Source organism: Poecilia reticulata, chromosome 19 (assembly GCF_904066995.2).
Source record: "Poecilia reticulata chromosome 19, P_reticulata-male-v2, whole genome shotgun sequence".
NCBI lineage: Eukaryota > Metazoa > Chordata > Actinopteri > Cyprinodontiformes > Poeciliidae > Poecilia > Poecilia reticulata.
In genome coordinates, this window is record NC_088848.1 from 3,604,993 (window position 1) to 3,625,007 (window position 20,015).

General features: G+C 35.9%; 1 protein-coding gene across 3 annotated transcripts in view; it reads right to left on the minus strand.

Annotated features, from left to right (window-relative positions):
* adam11 (ADAM metallopeptidase domain 11) overlaps positions 1 to 20,015 on the minus strand; it is a 39,905-nt gene that overhangs the window by 8,904 nt on the left and 10,986 nt on the right. For all 3 annotated transcript variants that reach the window (XM_008436646.3, XM_008436649.3, XM_081600565.1), the window contains exons 5-21: positions 14,277 to 14,359; positions 13,576 to 13,633; positions 11,925 to 11,982; positions 10,620 to 10,753; positions 9,170 to 9,244; positions 9,022 to 9,093; positions 6,997 to 7,163; positions 5,712 to 5,796; positions 5,546 to 5,636; positions 4,538 to 4,589; positions 4,150 to 4,249; positions 3,266 to 3,337; positions 2,793 to 2,885; positions 1,481 to 1,561; positions 1,356 to 1,406; positions 1,211 to 1,274; positions 846 to 951 (exon numbers count right to left, since the gene is read on the minus strand). In XM_008436646.3, coding sequence (XP_008434868.1) covers positions 846 to 951; positions 1,211 to 1,274; positions 1,356 to 1,406; positions 1,481 to 1,561; positions 2,793 to 2,885; positions 3,266 to 3,337; positions 4,150 to 4,249; positions 4,538 to 4,589; positions 5,546 to 5,636; positions 5,712 to 5,796; positions 6,997 to 7,163; positions 9,022 to 9,093; positions 9,170 to 9,244; positions 10,620 to 10,753; positions 11,925 to 11,982; positions 13,576 to 13,633; positions 14,277 to 14,359 — 1,442 coding nt within the window. The remainder of the gene's footprint in view (positions 1 to 845; positions 952 to 1,210; positions 1,275 to 1,355; positions 1,407 to 1,480; positions 1,562 to 2,792; positions 2,886 to 3,265; positions 3,338 to 4,149; positions 4,250 to 4,537; positions 4,590 to 5,545; positions 5,637 to 5,711; positions 5,797 to 6,996; positions 7,164 to 9,021; positions 9,094 to 9,169; positions 9,245 to 10,619; positions 10,754 to 11,924; positions 11,983 to 13,575; positions 13,634 to 14,276; positions 14,360 to 20,015) is intronic.

Here is a 20,015-nt window from a genome sequence, read left to right on the forward strand (position 1 = left end):
ACATCAGTATTTTAAAGTCTATTCTCTGAGCTACAGGGAGCCAATAACAACAAATGACAGAAAATCTATTCAAAAAGTGGCTTTTATTTTAACCTTCAGTGACTTAAAAGCGTTATTATTGATATTTATTGCAAATAAGACTTTCTCCTAAAGAAATCACTGGTTTAAATAAAGATTAAATAAAATAATAATAAAAAACTATGGCGTATTAGAGCCAAACTGCAAGAATGTTTGTTTAATTATGAGAATATAGTCATAAAATGACCAATTTTACAAACTGAACGTTCTAAAACTATGACGTTGTAAGAGTTATCAAGATCTGACGTGAACAGACTGAATCTGTTCAGTTTGTTCTTTTTAAAGAACAGATTCTTTTTCAAAACGGATTCAGTCGTTAGTTTCAAAGTCCTGCTACTGATAACAATCTGATGCTTTAAAACATAAAGTATTTCTGTATTTGTTAAACTGATATCAAAGTATTATTTCACAAGATGCTCAGCATTCCTCGTTCTAATGTTTTTTTGCTAGTTTTTGTGATTTACTTCTCATAAAATTAAAACTTTAGTCTGGTAATATTAAAACTTTATTTTTAACGTTTTAAAATAGTCTTAGTCTGTTCCTAATATTTTATCATTGAGTTTAAATAAATAGCTGTAAAACCCGTTTGGCAAACAAAATGGCGGTTCTGGGCGCGCTGAGATCACTCTGAAATAATAAAACCCAAGGAGTGCATTGGTGGGAAAAAAAAATCCAGATTTTCCAAAAGTTAAATCTTCAAAAACCAAAAATTTGATCAAATAAAAACATATTTGTTGCCCAGCCTGTTTTAGTGATGATTTTCTTACTGTTTGTTGCACTGGACCCATCCCTGCCCACCGGGGTTCGGCCCACAGTTCCCCTTCTCCGTTCCCTCCGAGTTCAGCTTTTCATAACAAAACCTGTCAGCCGAGTCTGAGACACATGAACAAACTCTTTCAGTCAACAGCCAAAAAATATCCAAAGTCACTTTAAAGCCTCATCTTAAAGTATTTTTATTAGGATCTCAGGTGATAAACAAAAACAAAAAAAACAAAGTAACTCATATTTAAAACTGAAACGTTCAAATGCATTCCACAAGATTGTAACATGATAAAATGTGAAGGAGTTGAAGGAGATTTAAAGAGCCACTAGGGGGCGGTGTGGCATCAGAAACGTTAAAGTCGGACTTAACTGTAACCCCATAGAGTTCTGCACTGGCCATCTCTGGTCTTACAGCGGCCACCGTAACACCGACCCTGATGAGACGAAAAGTGACTTTAAAAAGAGAAGCAGATGCTTCACTGACCGCCAGAAAACAAACAAACACGCCGTCTCACCTGGCCAGCTTCACACGTGTATCCGTCCAGTTTGTGGACGTTGTGAGGACACTGAAGGACACAAATCAGTCAGACTGAGTTTTAGATTTATTAATACGTTCACCTGATAAAAGTTCTTCCCTCACCTGGCTGGAGTCGCCTGTGCAGGTTTCGAGAATGTCACAGTCATTCACGGCATCGCGGCAGGTCACTCCTCTGAGCTCATACTGCAGGACGGAGAAATGAGACACCAGAAAACAGAGGAAGGAATCAGTGAGAGTGTTTAAAACCCAGATTAAGAGACACTCAGACTCTGTATTCTTTTCTTTACCAGCTATTTATTCTTTAAAGGTGACCTATTATGCTTCCTTTAACAGGTTAGCTTATTTCTGTAAAAACATGTTAATTACTTTTTATTGCACAGAATCATTCTTAGACAATGATTCTGTAAAGCTTTGAAAAGCAGAAGTGGAGCCTTCCGCACAAACAACAAAAATGCAGCAAGTAGTTTCTAGACGGTGAGTCAACGACAAAACACTTGTCGTTTCCAGCAGCCATTGTACAGCATATACGAGGCCTGTCACGGTAACACATTTTGCTGGACGATAAATTTCTCCAGAAGTTTTTGTGATAAAAGAGTAAAAAGCAGCAATTGTTGTTTTGAGACCATTTAAAGTAATATATCGGTAATGGTAAAAATAATAATGCAAGAGCACATTCTCAAAGATCAGTAAACATTAAATTCTAATGAACATTTAACACTGGACCTGGAAGACATTTTAAATATCCAAAACAAATAAACAAAACAACAAATAAAATTCATTTTGAAGTCTTTGTAAAACAAAATCGTCCTTCAAAAAAAGGGCTGGTTGAGACCAAAGCACCAAACTGAAGACTTTTATTCTCCAGTTTTTGGTAGAAAGAGAGAAAAAAGAAATAAACTATGAATCATGCCAATAGAAATTATTGAGTTTGTTTTAATTTATCATGCAATTAATTGATTTATTGACTATTGTGACAGGTGTAGCACATACAGCAGTAAAAACAGCTGACCAAATGTGCTGGAACTCCGCTTGGGTTGAAAGGTAACGACGCAGTGCTTGTCGAATATGGCTCAACATTCAGGAGGTTTTTGAAACGGCTCCTTTTTCAGACACCAAAAAAACCCAAAACTTTTTAGATGTTTCAAGAAGCAGAAACCAAAATGGAAGCATAAAAATGTCCAAAATGTGAATTTTGCATAATAGGTCCTCTTTAAATACAACCACCAGATCACTGGACTTCAGTCCTAACAAAGTGCTCAGACAATTGTTACCAGAACTTAGTGAGCAGAATTTAAGTCCAATATTTAATTCTCCAACTCAGAGAGGCTTTACGACCTTTGCTGAGTGTTTGTATAACTTCTCAGACCTGGAAACATTTATAATTAAGTTGGAGATGAAAGCCAGCGGAGCTCACCTTGCAGTCCCTGCAGCACAGCCCATTGCTGCACATGGCGTTGTGGGTCAGAGTGCACTTCTTACAGCAATTGGCTCCACTTTGACTACACTCCTAAAGGCCAGACAGACGTTACAAAACATGAAACAAAGTGACAAACCTGAAATCTTTTTCAATGCAACACACTGAGATGATCTACAAGTGGCATTCTTTTGTATAAATGCACCACTTTTTTGTTTTTGGTGCCCCTGAAATAAAACAATAAGGTAGACACGCAACACAAAAAAGCACTTTCAGATAAAGTTATTTATTATTTTATTTAGCAAACCTCATGTGTTCACAGCTGGCATAAGATGCCACGCTTTGCTACCATTCCCTACAATAACAGCACAAAAAAAACATCTTGAAGCAGGATTTATTTAGCTTGATATTGCCCTACTGCAATAAATGAATATTTTATGTCAGAGGTGCCAGTAGGGCTAGTTTATGCTCACCGCCAGTGATCCACAGTCACATTCCTCTCCCAGCTCCACATATCCATTCCCACATTCTGGGGGATCTAACAGCTACACAGAAAATAACAGAACAGCATCATGTCTCATTTTCAGACTGCAGTTCAAAACTTAATTTAAATACAGATTAGCAATACCAGATTTTTCTAATATTTCTGTTTACATAAAAGTGTTTAAACTAAGGATGTAAACAATTAATTATTTAATTAATAGTTTATTAAAATAAAATGAGTTCAAATCGATTAAAAACGTTCACTTAAGACTTTGTTTCAGTGTTGTAATTTGGCCGCCACCCAACAGAGGGCGCCGCTGATCATTCTTAACCGGAGAATGTCAGAAACAAAGATGGCGGCCGCGATGCCATAACAGGAAAGAGATGAGAAACGACCCAGAAAGAGTCCGGTGTGGGATGTAAAATGCACTTTATGCGGTTCTGGTTTTAAATGTAAACACTCGAAAAGCTTCTTGTTGCACTTTACGGAGCGAAGTTTTCACAATCCTCCAAGAGCAAAACTTTTTCTGTATGAGCAGTTCTCTGTTCATGGGGTTATTATACTTTCCATCTTTTATTAAACTGTTTAGCAACCTAAACTGTTTTACGTTTTATAACTAAATGTAGTAATGAGAGAAAACCACAATTTTATGTTCATACAGCCAGTATTTAATGCAGCTAACACATTTAGCATGTTATGAAAAACGTAGCCACAATCTGAGGGGTGTTATGAGAAAACTCAGGTTTTTAAGAAAATTACCACTTATTAATCAATCATTAGTAGATTTATAAGATCAATCAACCTTAGATTAACTCATTAATCAATAACTTCCATCCCTAGTTTAAACTGTAACAGAGCCGCCAGCTGAATCACCTTAGTGGGTTTGTTAAACAGGCAGCTTCCTCCTCCCTGCTGCAGGAAGCGCAGGTACTCGTCAATACTGCAGCGGGAAAACTTCCTGGGCAGGTAGTAGCTGATGGATGCAAATACAAGTGATGAATTTGATTAGGATTTTACGTGGTAGCTCAATAAAAAGGAGCATAATGGCGACATGGAAGAAAAATGAGGCGGAAAAAAAACTAAACGGTGTGAATTAATAAAAAAGAGTCCAACTGTTTGTATTTTAATCTTGATGTAAATCCATTGCACAAGAAGAAAATGTCACAAATCACATAAGGAAACACAGCAAACGTGGAAGAAGCTGCTCCATTTTTGCAAGACACGTAATGTTAACGTTTATTTTCCTGAAAATCTTCCGTACCCGGTGTCCTCCATGATGCAGCCCAGCCATGGATCTGGACACCTGCAGCCTCCTGGACAAACACAAAAACTTCTGTGATTAAAAAATAATAGAATATATTCTACAGAGATGAAACTTACACTGACGGACCAGTCAAAGTAACAGCAGTTTCAGGTTTTAGAAATGCAAAATCTACATTAACGAAGTCAGAAATATGTTTCGTTTTACATGTTTTATTGGTTTCGGTCATTTCAGTAATGGATTATTCCGTCAATTAATAGAAATATCAGATAAAAATTCATCTGATTTTAAGCATATTTTATACATTATTAGAATAAGACAGTAGGGCTAGTTTATTCAAATAAACAAATAATTCAAGTCTATTTCTAAAGGAGAAAATAATCATTGTATAAAATGCATTAAAAGCATTCATTTAATGAACGTTTGAGCATTTGTGGATAAAAAATACTTTGAACATTAAAAAGTTAAGCCCTTCATCAATACAGTGTAGTGATAACATGTTAATTTTTATTAATAATTGGTAGTAAAAGCTGATTTTATTCTTTTATTTTTGCATGAAACTAAATTATTTCTGTGTGAAACATATTTACAGCAAATATGTTTTTTTTTTTATTTATTTTAAATGCAAAATGTATTTTTGTTGGCTTAATTAGTTCTCGGTATCTAGATCTTTCAACAAATGGTCATCTTGGGCTTTTACTTTTTAGAATAATCAATTCATCATGATTCATTTGATTAATTGTTTCAGTCCTAGTTGGATAAATTGAACTTTTCCTTACTCTGATTTTATGGTGTTGTGTCACTGCAGTAGATAAAATAAAATAACTTTCTCACCTCAAACATGTAAAGTTGTGATTAAAAAATGATGCCAATAAAGGCAATGTAAACATTTCTCAAAGGAAAAGTAAAACAGCCATGAAGGTGTAAGAAGGGCTAAATTTGAGTTGTTCTCTTGAGCGTCGGCCATTTTGTTTTTGAAGCTCTCGGCTAAGATCAGTGATGAATTACCTGCAGCTGTTCGCTCTTTGTTCCTCAGCATGCCGATGTTCTGCCCCAGACTCTGGCACAGAGTGATGGCCATCGGACCCACGCTGCCAAACTGAGGAGCCACACAGGAAATGAATCAGGGGAAAGTTATCATGGCGGCTGCAGGACGCTGCCGTTCTTCCTTTACCTCGTTGATGCCGCCGCCCCTCGTCAAGGAGCAGATGCCCCCGATGTACGCGGCTTCGCTGCGGCTGCTCATGAACGTCCTCCCTCTGAAAAACAAACATCGACGAGACGAGATGAGAGCAGAAACAACAAGTATGACGGAGTATCAGGGCGGAGAAAGCAAAATAAAATAAAATTAATTAGGAGGATAAAGTTATAAAATAGAGGGGCTGCACAGTGGCACGGTTGGTAGAGCTGTTGCCTTGCAGCAAGAAGGCTCTGGGTTCGTTCTCCCTGTGCATGCGTGGGTTTTCTCCGGGTGCTCCGGTTTCCTCCCACAGTCCAAAAACATGACTGTCAGGTTAATTGGCCTCTCCAAAATGTCCCGAGGTGTGAGTGTGAGTGTGCATGGTTGTTTGGAACGCTAGCTGGAGAGGCAGGTGTAAAGAAAATGGATGGATGGAAGATATAAAATAAAAAGAATAAAGTCAAAATAATGAGAATAAAGTTGAAACGACGAGAATAAAGTCATAATATTACAAGAATATAGTCATATAGGAATAAAGTAATAATATCATGAGAATAAAGTTGTACAAAAATAGTCGAAACAATGAGAAGAGTGAAAATACTTTGAGAAAAAAGTCCTAAAATTACAAGAATTAAGTCTTACTATTAAGAGATATAAAGTTGCACAAGAATAAAGTCAAAATAATGACAATTAAGTCATAATAATACAAAAATAAAGTCATACTATTATAGCAATAAAGCAATAATACCATAACAATAAAGTCATGCAAGAATAAAGTCAAAATAATGAGAAAAAGTCATAATGTTACAATAAAGTCTTGCTATTAAGAGAATAAAGTAAAAAAAAAAAACAAGAATAAAGTTTAAACAATTACATGAAAGTCATAATATTCTAAAAATAAATTAATATCACGAGAATAAAGTTGTACAAGATAGTTGAAATAATGAGAATACAAAATATTTTGAGAATAAAGTCCTAAAATTGCAACATTAAAGTCTTACTATTAAGAGAATAAAGTCATACAAAAATAAATTCGAAATAATATGAGAGTAAAATAACATTTCCAGAATAACGTCATCAGGAAAAAGTCGTAATATTATAAGTTTCCTATTGTAATAATACGACTTTCTTCTCATACGATTTTATTCTCAACACACTATCTCTTTATTTTTGCAATACTACGACTTTATTCATGTAATTTAAACTTTTTTTTTTCTTTGCGGCCCTAATGCTCTGTGCAGCGATCAGTAAAATAAATAAAAATAAAAATAAACCGTACGAGAAGAGGTGCACGGCGTCGCAGCGCTGCTTGATGCTCTCCTTCCTGAACTTCATGAAGTCTCTCAGCGTGAGCAAAGCGTCGTCGCCGACGGCGATCCTGTTCTCAGACGACCAGGTTTCCATGGCTACCAGGACGATGCGGGTGTTGAGCTGCTCCTTGTAGATCTGAAAAACGGGTAAACCAGGAAGGATTACGCAACAGGTGAGGATCTGATTCATCCTCACCTTTTAATCGTTTTAATCAGCTTGATTAATAAATATTCAGCTTGCATGAAGCTGTGAGAGGAAATGTGAAACCAAAGATGATTTAACTAGAAACCTGCCGTAAATTAGGATAATTTATTCATGTATAAGGTATTTTAATGATTTCTGATTTCTTTTTAACCCATTTAATTTCATATTAACCTTCAAGAATTAACACAAACATAAACATTTCTGTGTATTTTCCTAACAATCCTCACATTTCTATAAGTCTAATGTTTATCTGCAGCCTTTGTTGGACCAAATATATTTACATTTCATTCATCTCAATAAAAATTAGACATAAATCATTTTCTAAAACTTTCCAGAAACACATTTATCATCATTTTACTTCTGCTGCATTTCCAGATAAAGTTAAAATCGCTTTACTTTATTTCCACACAGATGGATTAATTTCCTTCTTATGTTTATTTGAAACTACTTTGCTCTTTTTTGTTCCCACTATTCTTACATTGCTGTTTTATTTACATTTTTTTTCAAATTTGATAAAGCTTCAACACCAATACGAATAATTTCAGATTTACTGAAACGATTATCGTATCGTTTATCATTTATAGTGATAAATTTCTCATCACGATTTTGATTTATTGTCACAATAAATTCCAATTAATGATGCCTAAAAAAAACTAAATAGTTCTTAGTGTGAAGATCGTTAGCTTCAATATTTTCTCAACTTTTTGTTCAATAACAGAATTAATACAAATTATTACATTTAAAGATGCAATTAAATCCTGCAGAAAGCAGTTTACTGATACCAGCTCTAACCCATGAATTTTTATCTTATAATTTCACTTTGAGATTAATAAGGTATTTTTAAATGTAATTTAATTTTATTGCAGTAGTAAAACATAACCCAGAATATTTTTCTTTAAATTCAACTTTTAATTTGAGTTCATTAAATAGGGTAAAAATAAAAGAAAAAAAAAACATTATAAATTGTTTGTTTTACAAAATCACTGACACCGCTGATTTTTCCAATAAAAATAAACAGAGCTAAATATTTTTCAATAAATATTTTACTTACCGTATTTTCCGCACTATAGGGCGCACCTAAAAACCTCAAAAGCCTTATAATCCGGTGCCCCTTATATATGGACCAATATGGAGCCACAACAGGTCTAGCAACTACGGTAAGCAGCCGCCGACTTCATTTTCCCCCGTAGAAGAAGAAGCGCGCGGTGCATGCTGGGATAGTTGTCAGAATGCTGGTTTGTTAATAAAGTTTGATAATACATTTAAAGCCTGGGGGGGCGCAGGGGCGGGGGAAGAGAGACAGAGACTGCAGCGGCAGCGTGTCGGTTGGTCTGTGTTACCCAGAATGCAGTTGGGCAAAATATCACAACACCAACACCGTGAGTGAAACAACGACTGGGGCAGACTACTATATAAAGTACTCGGGACCACTTGTTTACAAATGTAGATGTGTAATAATAGAGTACAGAACAAATTGGCAACGTAACTGTTACGTCTATTCTATGCGCCTGATATATGAAAAAAGTTCATTGAAGGTGCGCCTATAATGCGGAAAATACGGTATTTACTTTGAGGAGTTGATTGATTGGTTTCCATGGTAACCAGTAAAACTTTTCACTAGTTTTAAAGGATCAACCAACCATCTGCATGGCAAACAATCATTTAAAGCATAAAAATAAATGGCCTAAATCTTGATAAATACAAAACATTTCTAAATTCTCATTCATTTTGTGTCTTTTTCATGCTAAAAGTTCAAAGTAGAAGCATTTTAAATGAAGAGATTTCTCACCAGGTCGGCCATGTTCACTACGGATTTGGCAAAAATCTTCGTTTGAGACGTCGACCTGCGGAGCTGCACAAACTAACAGGAATAAAACAGAGATTTCATCATTCACCTGTCTGAACAGGTGAGAAACGGACCAATAATGCTCACCTACCAGCTCATAGTCATTAACGATCATCAACTCGATGTACTTGGTCTCGGTCTGAACGGTGCGCTGGCCTCGCCTCACCTGGGGAAGACAAAGACACAAACCCTGAGTTTAAGATGTCAAAATAACCTTCAGACAAACGTGAAGCAAACGCAGCAGGTGAAGCCATTAGCCGCTCTGCATGGACAAACTCACACCTGCTGATGATGGTGAAACTCTACCTCTGTCCTTGTGAGGGAAACTCAACTTCAAGAACATTTATAGAGCAGAAAGCTGCTTAAACTCCAGCTTCTGTGTCTAAATACAGCCTGAAAGGAATATAACATATTTCTGAAACGAGTAAATAAACGTTTTGGAGCTGAAACCATCTTGATGTCAAACTGCTGCAGACCCTTAAATCAATAAATATTCTTGAATTTAAATTGAACACTCGCTCAATTACGCACTAAAGTTGGAAAATTTTATTTTTTAACAGAAATAACTCAAAACTTACAGAGTTAAAAGTCATTAACACCAGAAATTATAATAAATGATATGGTAAACTTAAGGTAGAACCAGTGAAATTTGGGCATTGATTAATCCACCATTGATTAATGGTGCTTTGTTGATACTGGGTTCCATTTGTAGTTGGAAATTTCAACTTTAAGAATCCAAAAAATCCATTAAAACTCCTAACATTAGCTTGCTAATGCTAACATTAGCACACCAATGCTAACATTAGCATACTAACACTAACATTAGCACAATAATGCTAACACCAGCACACTAATGCTAACATTAGCATATCAATGCTAACAATAACACACTAATGTTAACATTAGCTCTAACATTAGCATACTAAAGCTGGCAATAGCACGCTATTGCTTACAATAGCACCAACATTAGCATAGTAGCTCAAAGTAATTTCATTAGTAAACAAGCGCTTGTATTAGCAAACTAGCTGTAACATTAGCACACTAACAATAATATCAGCACACTAACGCAAACATTAGCACAGTAAAACTAAAATTAGCACTAACATTAGCATACAAGCTCAAAGTTGCACTTTCATTACCAAACTAGTTCTTGGTTTAGCAAACTGGGTCTAACATTAGCACACTAACGCTAACATTAGCACACTAATGCACACTTACGTTAACAATAGCACTGACATTAGCATACTAGCTCCAGCTAACACTTTCGTTAGCAAACTAGTTCTTATTTTAGCAAACTGGGTCTAACATTAGAACATTAATGCTAACATTAGCACACTATGCTTACAACAGCGCTAAAATTAGCATACCAACCCAAATGTTACCACACAAGTGCTGTTGAACTCGTGTAATAATTTTTTAACTTGTTCAGGTAATTTGTTGCATAGTCGTCCTGATAAAATAAGATAAACTGCATAATATACTTTTTAGAATTTATGTTTGTTGTCGACACTTGTTGGAGGTACGGATGCACCAACACTAACTTGTCTTTTGGAGCGCCTCCGGCCTCTGGCGAAGACAGTTTTCTCTTCTTCAGACTTGTTGTCTCCATCCTTCATCTCGCCGTCTCCTCCAGAGAGACCATCTGTTCGTCCCTCTGTGCTGTTCGTGAAGCATCCTGCGAGACGCACGCAGCAGAAAAGTGACGAGTCATCAGTCCAGATACATGTAACTGTGTATTTTAGTCCTCTGATATGCAGAAGAGATCGATATCAAGCAGCGGGAGGAGGAAGGAGATTAATGAGGAGAGGAAGAGGAGAAAAGGGCGAGGAGGACAAACCTGATAGCAGGAGGGTGACGAGGACACAAAAATAGGAGAAAATTTAAACTCTAGTGGCAGAATATTTTATTATTTTAGCTCAATTTCAAGGACAGAACTCAAAATTTCACTGCAAAACAAACAAAATCTTACCAAGTAATTTTAGTCTATATTCTACGACAAATATCTTATTTTACTTGAAATAAGACAAAACTAACTGATAAGTAACTTTTCAGCAAGATGTAGGAGCTTATCTTGAGCAAATAATTCCTTAATATTGATTCAAATGTAGGGCTGCACAGTGGCGCAGTTGGTAGAGCTGTTGCCTTGCAGCAAGAAAGTTCTGGGTTCAATTCCCGGCCCCGGTCTTTCTGCATGGAATTTGCATGTTCTCCCTGTGCATGGTGGGTTTTCTCCAGGTACTCCAGTTTCCTCCCACAGTCCAAAAACTGTCAGGTTAATTGGCCTCTCCAAATTGCCCCTAGGTGTGAGTGTGTGTGTGTCCTGTGTGTCTCTGTGTTGCCCTGCGACAGACTGGCGACCTGTCCAGGGTGACCCCGCCTCTCACCCGAAACGTTAGCTGGAGAGGCACCAGCAACCCTCCTGACCCCATTAAGGGACAAGGGTGAAAGAAAATGGATGGATGATTCAAATGTACTAGCTTTTCATGAAACAAGTGAAATTACCTGATTATTTCACTTGTTAGAAGTAAAAATTATGTCATAAGCAAAATAATTCATTGATATTAAGAAACTACTGACTTAAAACAAACTCCTCTCTGTTGCTGAAAAGTTAGTTTCATCTTATTTCAAGTGTTTTAAGAAACTAGACCAAAAATACTTTGTAAGATTTTTGTTTTTTGCAGAGTAGGAGGAACTCTTAGACGTTACAGATAAACATCTAAACCTCATAAGAAATAAATCTCAGCAGATTTATCCGCCATATTTGTTACTCTGAGTAATATTATCTGTTAGCTCCACTTTAATTTGCATAAATATTTCCAATATCTGATCGGAAACGCAGCTCCTACCTGGACAGGGAAGTGAGACGAGGTCGATGTCGGGCATTCGATACACGATGTGATCTTTCTGCTCCAGGAAGGAGACAAATTAAAAAAATAAAAACAAACATTAAACGGGAAAAAGATATGCAACAGATATCTATTAAGCTATTTTTTCAGGAGATTAAAACTTTCATGCATTGTGTAAATTTTGTTTTAATTCCATTCAGATTCATTATTTAAAGTAAAATTAATAAATTTTCTGCTATATATACCATATTTTTTACGGACACATACAGTAAAATGTAATTTTTTATGGTATTGTCTTAGGAGTGCCACAGGGCTGAAACATGTAACCCTCACGTTTTAATTTGTAATAATAAAAAAAACTCAGTAGATTTTGTTGGTTTTAGGTCAGAAAACACATTTTGTAGTGCTGCTAAATACACTAAGCAACATTTCATTATACATTACACATGAACAAAGAAGGCTCTGCAGAAATTAACATTTTAAACATTTCGCATAAAAAACTCTCCCTCTTCCCAGTGTGAAGAAAACGCTGCCATGTGTGGTAAACACAGATCACAGAGGAAAGTGCACTAATGCAAAATTAATCAGCCACGCAGTCGTCATAAAGGCTGTAACAAGTTCTGGCCATGGCGGTAGGATAAATACTTTATGAAAATCACCCAACTGAGACAAAAAGCAAAGCAGCGAGGCGGAGAGCGAAGGAGTTTTATGACGAGCTGAGAGACTATCGATCCGTCTCTCCGTGTAATTGAGCCGCACTTCGATTGCTGCGGTTCTTAATGGGAGAAAAGCTCCGACTGCTCCGTTGTTTCGCTTTCAGTCACTCCCCATTTCTCTCAATGTGACATGGATTTCATAATCAGGTCTGAGCAAAGCCTCGCAAACTTTCTGTGCTGCAGAAACCAGGATGAGGCTCAGTGGAGGAGGAACGTGTCGGCGCATTTTCCATTCAGAAGCTCAGAGAACGATTAACGCCGTCTGGACGAACGGGAAATCATCCAGAGAGACAGAAAGACGAGGCGGCTGCTCTGCTAGCAACCCAGAGAGTTTATCAGGGCTTCGCCAGCTCAGATTTAAGGCTTTTTAAGTCCATTATTCATTAAATTTAAGACCCGAATCCAAGAATACTTAAAATTTTTACTCAAGTGAATGTAAAAAGTAGCAAGAAGAGTAAAAAAGTATTTGGTAAAAAGTCTACTCAGTAACTAATCAAATGATCAATCATTTAATATTTAGAAACTACATAATCAGATGGACCAAAATATAAAGTTAAATTGAAATTTTGGTATTTTTAAAATTACAATTATTTACTATATAAGTAACTAAAAGTAACACAATAATGTTTTACACATCAGTTTTATTCAATATAAAACTTATGAGACTTTAATGAAATCTGCAGGTGTGTGACTGTTTATGCTTAAAACATGTTTGTTTTTCATTCAGTGGGTAGAAAATACAGAAATTTCAAAAGTAAAAAGTACAGCGCAGACAAAAAGGTTTTCCAAAAAAAGCTACTCAAGTAAATGTAAGACTTGTGATTAACTTATTTAATGTCTACTTACATATTTTTTTTAAAATTCATGAATTTAAGACTTTTTAAGACATCCTGCTGGTGCCGGTTCAAAGTCAAACACGTCTCATTTGAACTGACCTCTCCGTTACCGACGGGTTCAATCCCATAAGAGAAGTTGGAGTCAGAAAACATCCCCCTGAAAAAGTAAAATATGAGACATTTCACAGTTTAAATATTTAAATAACAGTTTAAATATTTAAATAACAGTTTAAATATTAGACATGCAGGGCAAGGAGTCTTAGGGCCATAAATAATAACAATGAGGAAAAACTCAGAAGCTTTGAGAATAATCTTGGAAATTTTCAAAAAAAGAATTTTATACAAAAAACAAGTAAATTTCTGAATTTGAAAAATTAAAAATTTGCAAGAAAAAAATCTGAAATTTTCAGATTAACCTAAAAAATATTATAGAAAAAAAAACAAGTGAACTTCAGAGTTTGAAAAGTAAAAAAAATTTTTTTATATAATTTTAAAAACCCTAAAAGTTTTAGATTAATCTCAGAAAGATTTGAGAAAAAAACTTGACAATGTCAAAAGTCAAAAATTTAAACTTTCAAATTTCCGTGTTTTTCTACGACATTTTTGAGAATTTTCTAAAAAGTTTTTTTTTCTAGCAAATGTTCAACTTTTCACACTCAGAAATTTCCTTGTTTTCTATCATAAAATGCTGAGCTAAATCTCAACATTTCTGGGTTTTTTGGTGAAAATGTACTTTTTTTTAAGCTAAAATGGATCTAAAACTTATTTTTTTGCAGTAATTGTTGAGGCGTTTGACTCACTGAAGGCCTCGGCAGGTGGAAATCGCGGCCCAGGAGCCAGGCAGCCCCCGCACTCGCCCGTGGTAGTAGCAATGCTCCCCGCCCTGAAAACAAATAATAGATTAGAGCGAGACACTGAACCCTCCATCTTCCTGTAACGTGTTCATGTCAAATTTCAGAAAATGAAACCAGTGCCCGTCCGGGAACCTTGTGCTGCCGCCGATCACCTGGCAGGTATTTTCCATCAGCCGACCGTCAGCTGGGTGGGTGTTTGCTAAAGGAGATCAATTACTGCAGGACAACTTAGAAAGAAAGCTACTGTCCAATCGCAACGGCATGAAAAAATAGGAAAAAGCAGAACGTCTTCATTCACCTCTCTGCTCAGTCACCGCATAAAAAACCCGAGACTGTCAGTCGCATAACAATCTGCTCCAAGGTTACAGCGTGAAACACGACACTGAGGCGGATTGCATAAGAAATCTTGAGGGCATTAACTCTGCAGTACACAATAAATGTTCTGCAGTTATAACGTCTCCTTCATACGGAAGAGGATTAGGGCCACTGGGAAAAAAAATAAAACAGTTCTGACTTTAATCTCAGAATTCTGAGATTAAAGTTTCTGAGATTAAAGTCAGAATTCTGAGAAAAAAGTCAGAATTCTGACTTTGCAATTAACTTATCACAAAGTCAGAATTCTGAGAAAAAAAGTCAGAATTCTGACTTTAATCTCACAATTCTGAGAAAAAGTCAGAATTCTGACTTTGCAATTAACTTATCACAAAGTCAGAATTCTGAGGAAAAAAAGTCAGAATTCTGACTTTGTAATTAACTTATCACAAAGTCAGAATTCTGAGAAAAAAAAGTCAGAATTCTGACTTTAAACTCAGAATTCTGAGAAAAAGTCAGAATTCTGACTTTGCAATTAACTTATCACAAAGTCAGAATTCTGAGAAAAAAAGTCAGAATTCTGACTTTAAACTCAGAATTCTGAGAAAAAGTCAGAATTCTGACTTTGCAATTAACTTATCACAAAGTCAGAATTCTGAGAAAAAAAGTCAGAATTCTGACTTTAAACTCAGAATTCTGAGAAAAAAGTCAGAATTCTGACTTTGTAATTAACTTATCACAAAGTCAGAAAAAAAAGTCAGAATTCTGATTTTTAATCTCAGAATTCTGAGGAAAAAAGTCAGAATTCTGAGAAAAAAGTCAGAATTCTGAGAAAAAAGTCAGAATTCTGACTTTAATCTCAGAATTCTGAGAAAAAAGTCAGAATTCTGACTTTGTAATTAACTTATCACAAAGTCAGAATTCTGAGAAAAAAGTCAGAATTCTGACTTTGTGATTAACTTATCACAAAGTCAGAATTCTGAGAAAAAAGTCTGAACTGTTATATATTTTTTTTCCAGTGGCCCTCATCCTCTTCCGTACCTTCAGGTTGTTTAAAACCAGAAATATTTAATTCCTGTTGGATGTAATAATTTGTGATTTGTTTTAGTTGCTAAGCTACGTAGCTTTCTCCAGACTTTCTGGAGGAAGTAAAAACTTTTATTTTTAGCCAGTTTTTCTATGTGAGGAGTTAAATAAGGATGAGACCAAAGTGACGTCTCATAGTTCAGCACCCAATTCATAATGAGAATCACTTTATGGGAGATAAAATACTATTTTCTTAGTTTTTTTCCCCAGTTTTATAGAGTTGCAGTTTTTGTACCCATAAGTAAAAATGTACAAACCAGACCTATTTACCATGAGATATTTCGACATCAAATTATATTTGCTTTAATGGTTCAAAGTAATTTTACATATCCTATCCAAAGGTCTACAGTGAGAAAATGTGGTTTGGTATTTCAAACTAATCACTCAGTTATTTTGTTTTTATAATCAGTCATATTCAACTGAGAGGCCCAAACTGGGATCAGAGCCTCAGTTAAAGGAAATATGCAAAATTTATATGCAAAATGTTCAGAAAACAAAACAATTAAGCTAAATATTAACCGATTGAAGTGTTTTGTAACTACATTAAGTTTTAGTTTGTGGAAACAACATGGAAGTAGGTTGAGATGAAATGGCAACATGTGGGTACAAAAAAGGGGCAAAAACAGATTTGGAAACCAAACTCAGATGTAGCGTTTAATGCTTAAAAGTCTAAAAATAAAGTAAAATTGTTTTTTTTGCTAACAAGTTTCACTTCATACCCTTTAGGAATCGCCTTTTTTGTCTAAACGAATCAGAAACCAGTTAAATTGTTTAAAATGCACACTGATGCATGTTTTTCTGTAGAAAGATTCACCTGTTTGCTAGCTTTTTTTAGCAAATCCAAAATATTTAAAAGAAAATCCAACCTAAAAAACTAAATTTAAAAGCATATCCACCCACTTGAATCCATTTCTGTTTCGGCTGATTAATATTTAGGTTTCCAGTAAACTGCGACCGTGTGAGCGTCGGTCTGGGTTGACGTTTCAGTTTGGCTGAAGTGCAGAGAGGTAAAACCGTCGCCTTCAGATTCTATCACTTGATTATTCATAATCCCCTGCAGGGCTCCAACTGGACGATCATGTTTTCAATATAGTGTTTCAGAGCCGTCTCTGCGCTCGGCGTGCAGATATGCTCAGATTACGACAATCTGTAGGGACGCTCTGTGATGCCACTCAATAAATTCATGCGTGTTTTTACAGTTTTAAGAAGCTTAAAGTGGAGGAATATCATTACACTCGCATATGTTTGTTTGTGGATTCTTGGAAACTGGGAATGTAATAGTATACACTCATCTTTCCATGTGTCCGTTTCAGTTGTTTGTAATGAACCTCAGTACGTCATCGGAGTCAGCTCTGATAACGATATAAAAAAAAATGAAAGCAGCAAATCTGTCCAGATATTTTTCTAATGTGCTGCTAGTTTTGGGCTGGTTCTGCTTTTTGCATCCAGAACTTTCTTACAGACTCCAGTTGACACTAAACAGGCAGTTTTGGCAAATCTTTTGGCTACGACACAATTTCCCTGTTCAACCACATCCCGAAAAGTCTCTGTTGGAGTGATATCTGGGGACTGTAGCGGTTACTGCCGTCTCCTGACAGAAACAGTCACCAGAAAATGGATACAATATGAAAATAAAGGGGACCTGCTATACAAAATTAGCATTTAGCAGGTTTTAATTTTCTTCCACTTGGGTTTCTACTGCTTCTAAAAACAGGACAAGAGATTTAAAAACCCACTCAGTTGTGTTTTGGCAATAAGTTCATGCTTTTTGAGGTTTGAAAAATTATCAGTTTCAAAAACTTCCGGAATGTAACGTCACATTCAACTGGCACTGCGCCGTTGCCTAGCAACCCCGGTGGAACCCAACCCGTCACCTAGCAACCCAACCAGAGTTCCACCACATTGTTTTAAATGCACTTTATTTTGAACAAATAACATTTTTAACACAATGAGTAATGTTATTTTACATTAAAGAAAAAAGGAATACTTAAAAATAAATCATATAAAATAACTCCAAACATTGGCGATATTGGCGTTAACGTTTTGCAAATCCACAAAGTAACATAGCTAAAATAAAATAAAAAGTTAAATACATTTATACATAAATGGGTGAAATAAAATAGTGTACATTTTAGTTTATACAAACACTACTATTTTCTTAACAAATGTGCAAAAACACAATCTGTTACAAGGGTTTGTTTAAAAAAAAATAACATTAAAAACATTATAACAAAGGTGTCTGCTTACGAGGTAAAGTTTAACTTATTGAGAAAAGTTTGTGCTTCCATAAGTTTCTGATTATTTAAATTACGTTTTAGAAAAGCTTAATATAAATAATCACATTTGTTCATAGGGTTTCACCACTGTATTCACTGTACAATGGCTGCTGGAAAAGATACGTGAAACCACTTGCTGCAGTCTTGTTGGTTGTGCAGGAGGCTCTACTTCTGCTTTTGAAAGATGTATGGTTGCATAGTTGTGCATCTCTTTGTAGCTTTTTCAATGCATTGAGTTGGGAGGCGTGGCCAGTACCGGGTTATCTGGATTTAAAGTGACAAGACGCCTTAAAACAGCTCATTCTAAAGGGAGCTCAAAATAGGCAGAACTGACCAAGACTGACTTTGTTCAAAAAGTTCAATGAACATGTTTTGTACAGTTCAGAGATCCAAGCCTACTCAAAATTACACCATCGCTAGAAGACTGAACCACTAGTAGGTCGGCTGAAGCTGAAATTAAGAATTGTTGGACCAAGCAACAACTTTCTCATGTTTCATTTTAAAATTTTTGTAAGTTTTTGTACATTGTAGCTCCAGTTTTTGCTTCAAGCTGACAGGAGAGGCACTTAGCTGCTTTAAGGTTCATCCTGCTCTGCATTTAGAAATGATATTTCACATGTCTTGGTTGCAAAATGTGTTTATTTTAGCTTCTGTTGGCTTTTATTATCACTTTGTAAACTGGTATCCTCCATTCTCCTATGAACATCAACAAGACATTTCCCTGCGTACAACAGCTGCTCACCACTCTCTGCAAACCTGAGAGATGGTGGTGTGTGAAAATCCCAGCAGATCACCAGTTCCTGAAATAGTCAGACCAGTCTGTCTGGCACCAACAACCTTCAAAGAGCTACAAGCAACTGAACAGATCCAACAAATAAAGCGGCTGGTCAACCGATTTCATGAAGACTTGTCCACAAATTCAAATCATTTTCACTTGCATTTCAACCTATTTGAGAAAATTTGACTGACTACAGCATTTAAAATATCAGATTTATATTTAAAGTCTAACATTATATTGTTATTTGCAAGTCTACGCTCCAATAAAAAGGACTTTACAGTAACTTTTTAAAACCAACCAAAGTCTCAGCCTAAACTGTAAGCTTTTATTTTCTTAAACCTTCAGACATAGACGCACCACTACTTCTCGGAGGAAAGAAAATACTTTCATTAGTCATACAAGACAGAGAGAGAGCTCATAGCACTTAGCACAGGGCAGGATAATAAATAAATAAAAGGTAGGATTACGAGGCTAAATGGAGGAAATCAAATTGCCTGACACAGCAGACACACACTGACTGAAGAACTTAAAGGGCTTTTCACAAAGGTTATGTGTGCACTACAAATAATGGCCACTCACTCATGTAAATAAGCCCCATGCATACAAAATTATGCATAAAAGGTAAAATATCACCAACGAAACACGAGCAGAACAACATTTGAAGAGAGTGATGAAATAGCTTGAACTCAGAAATGGACGGCAACAGAGTTATAACCTTCAGAAATAAGAGGGTTGAAGCTGACAACTAACAGAATTAGAGAAGTTAGAGTGCACTGAAAGCCTGCACTCAGCATTAACGCTCTCAGAGGACCAGACGAATGGCTACAACAGACAGATGAAGCTTTAGAAGGAAAATAAACGACTTAAAAAGCAAAATCCACCTGTAACTTCAGGTCTGTATCCTAAGACATAAAACAACCACTGCAATCAGGAGGGATTGTAACATTTCCATAATGTTCCAGTTTTATCTGATTTGAAGTAACATTCATTCATTTAAGAAAATGTCTGTTGGGTTTTGGGTATTGTTCAAATTTCCACTGGTCATGTTAAGTTTGTGTTAACTGAACTCTAGTTAATTTGTCTAGAAAGTTCGGTTCGTTTGGGGAGATGTGAACGCGCAATCGACCTCTGATCCGGACAAAAAAAAAAAAAAACTCCGGTCCGCCTAAAAGGTCTCGTTTTATTAAAAGTGAACTCTGGTGCGGTTCATGTGAACGCCAAGCGGACTGGAGA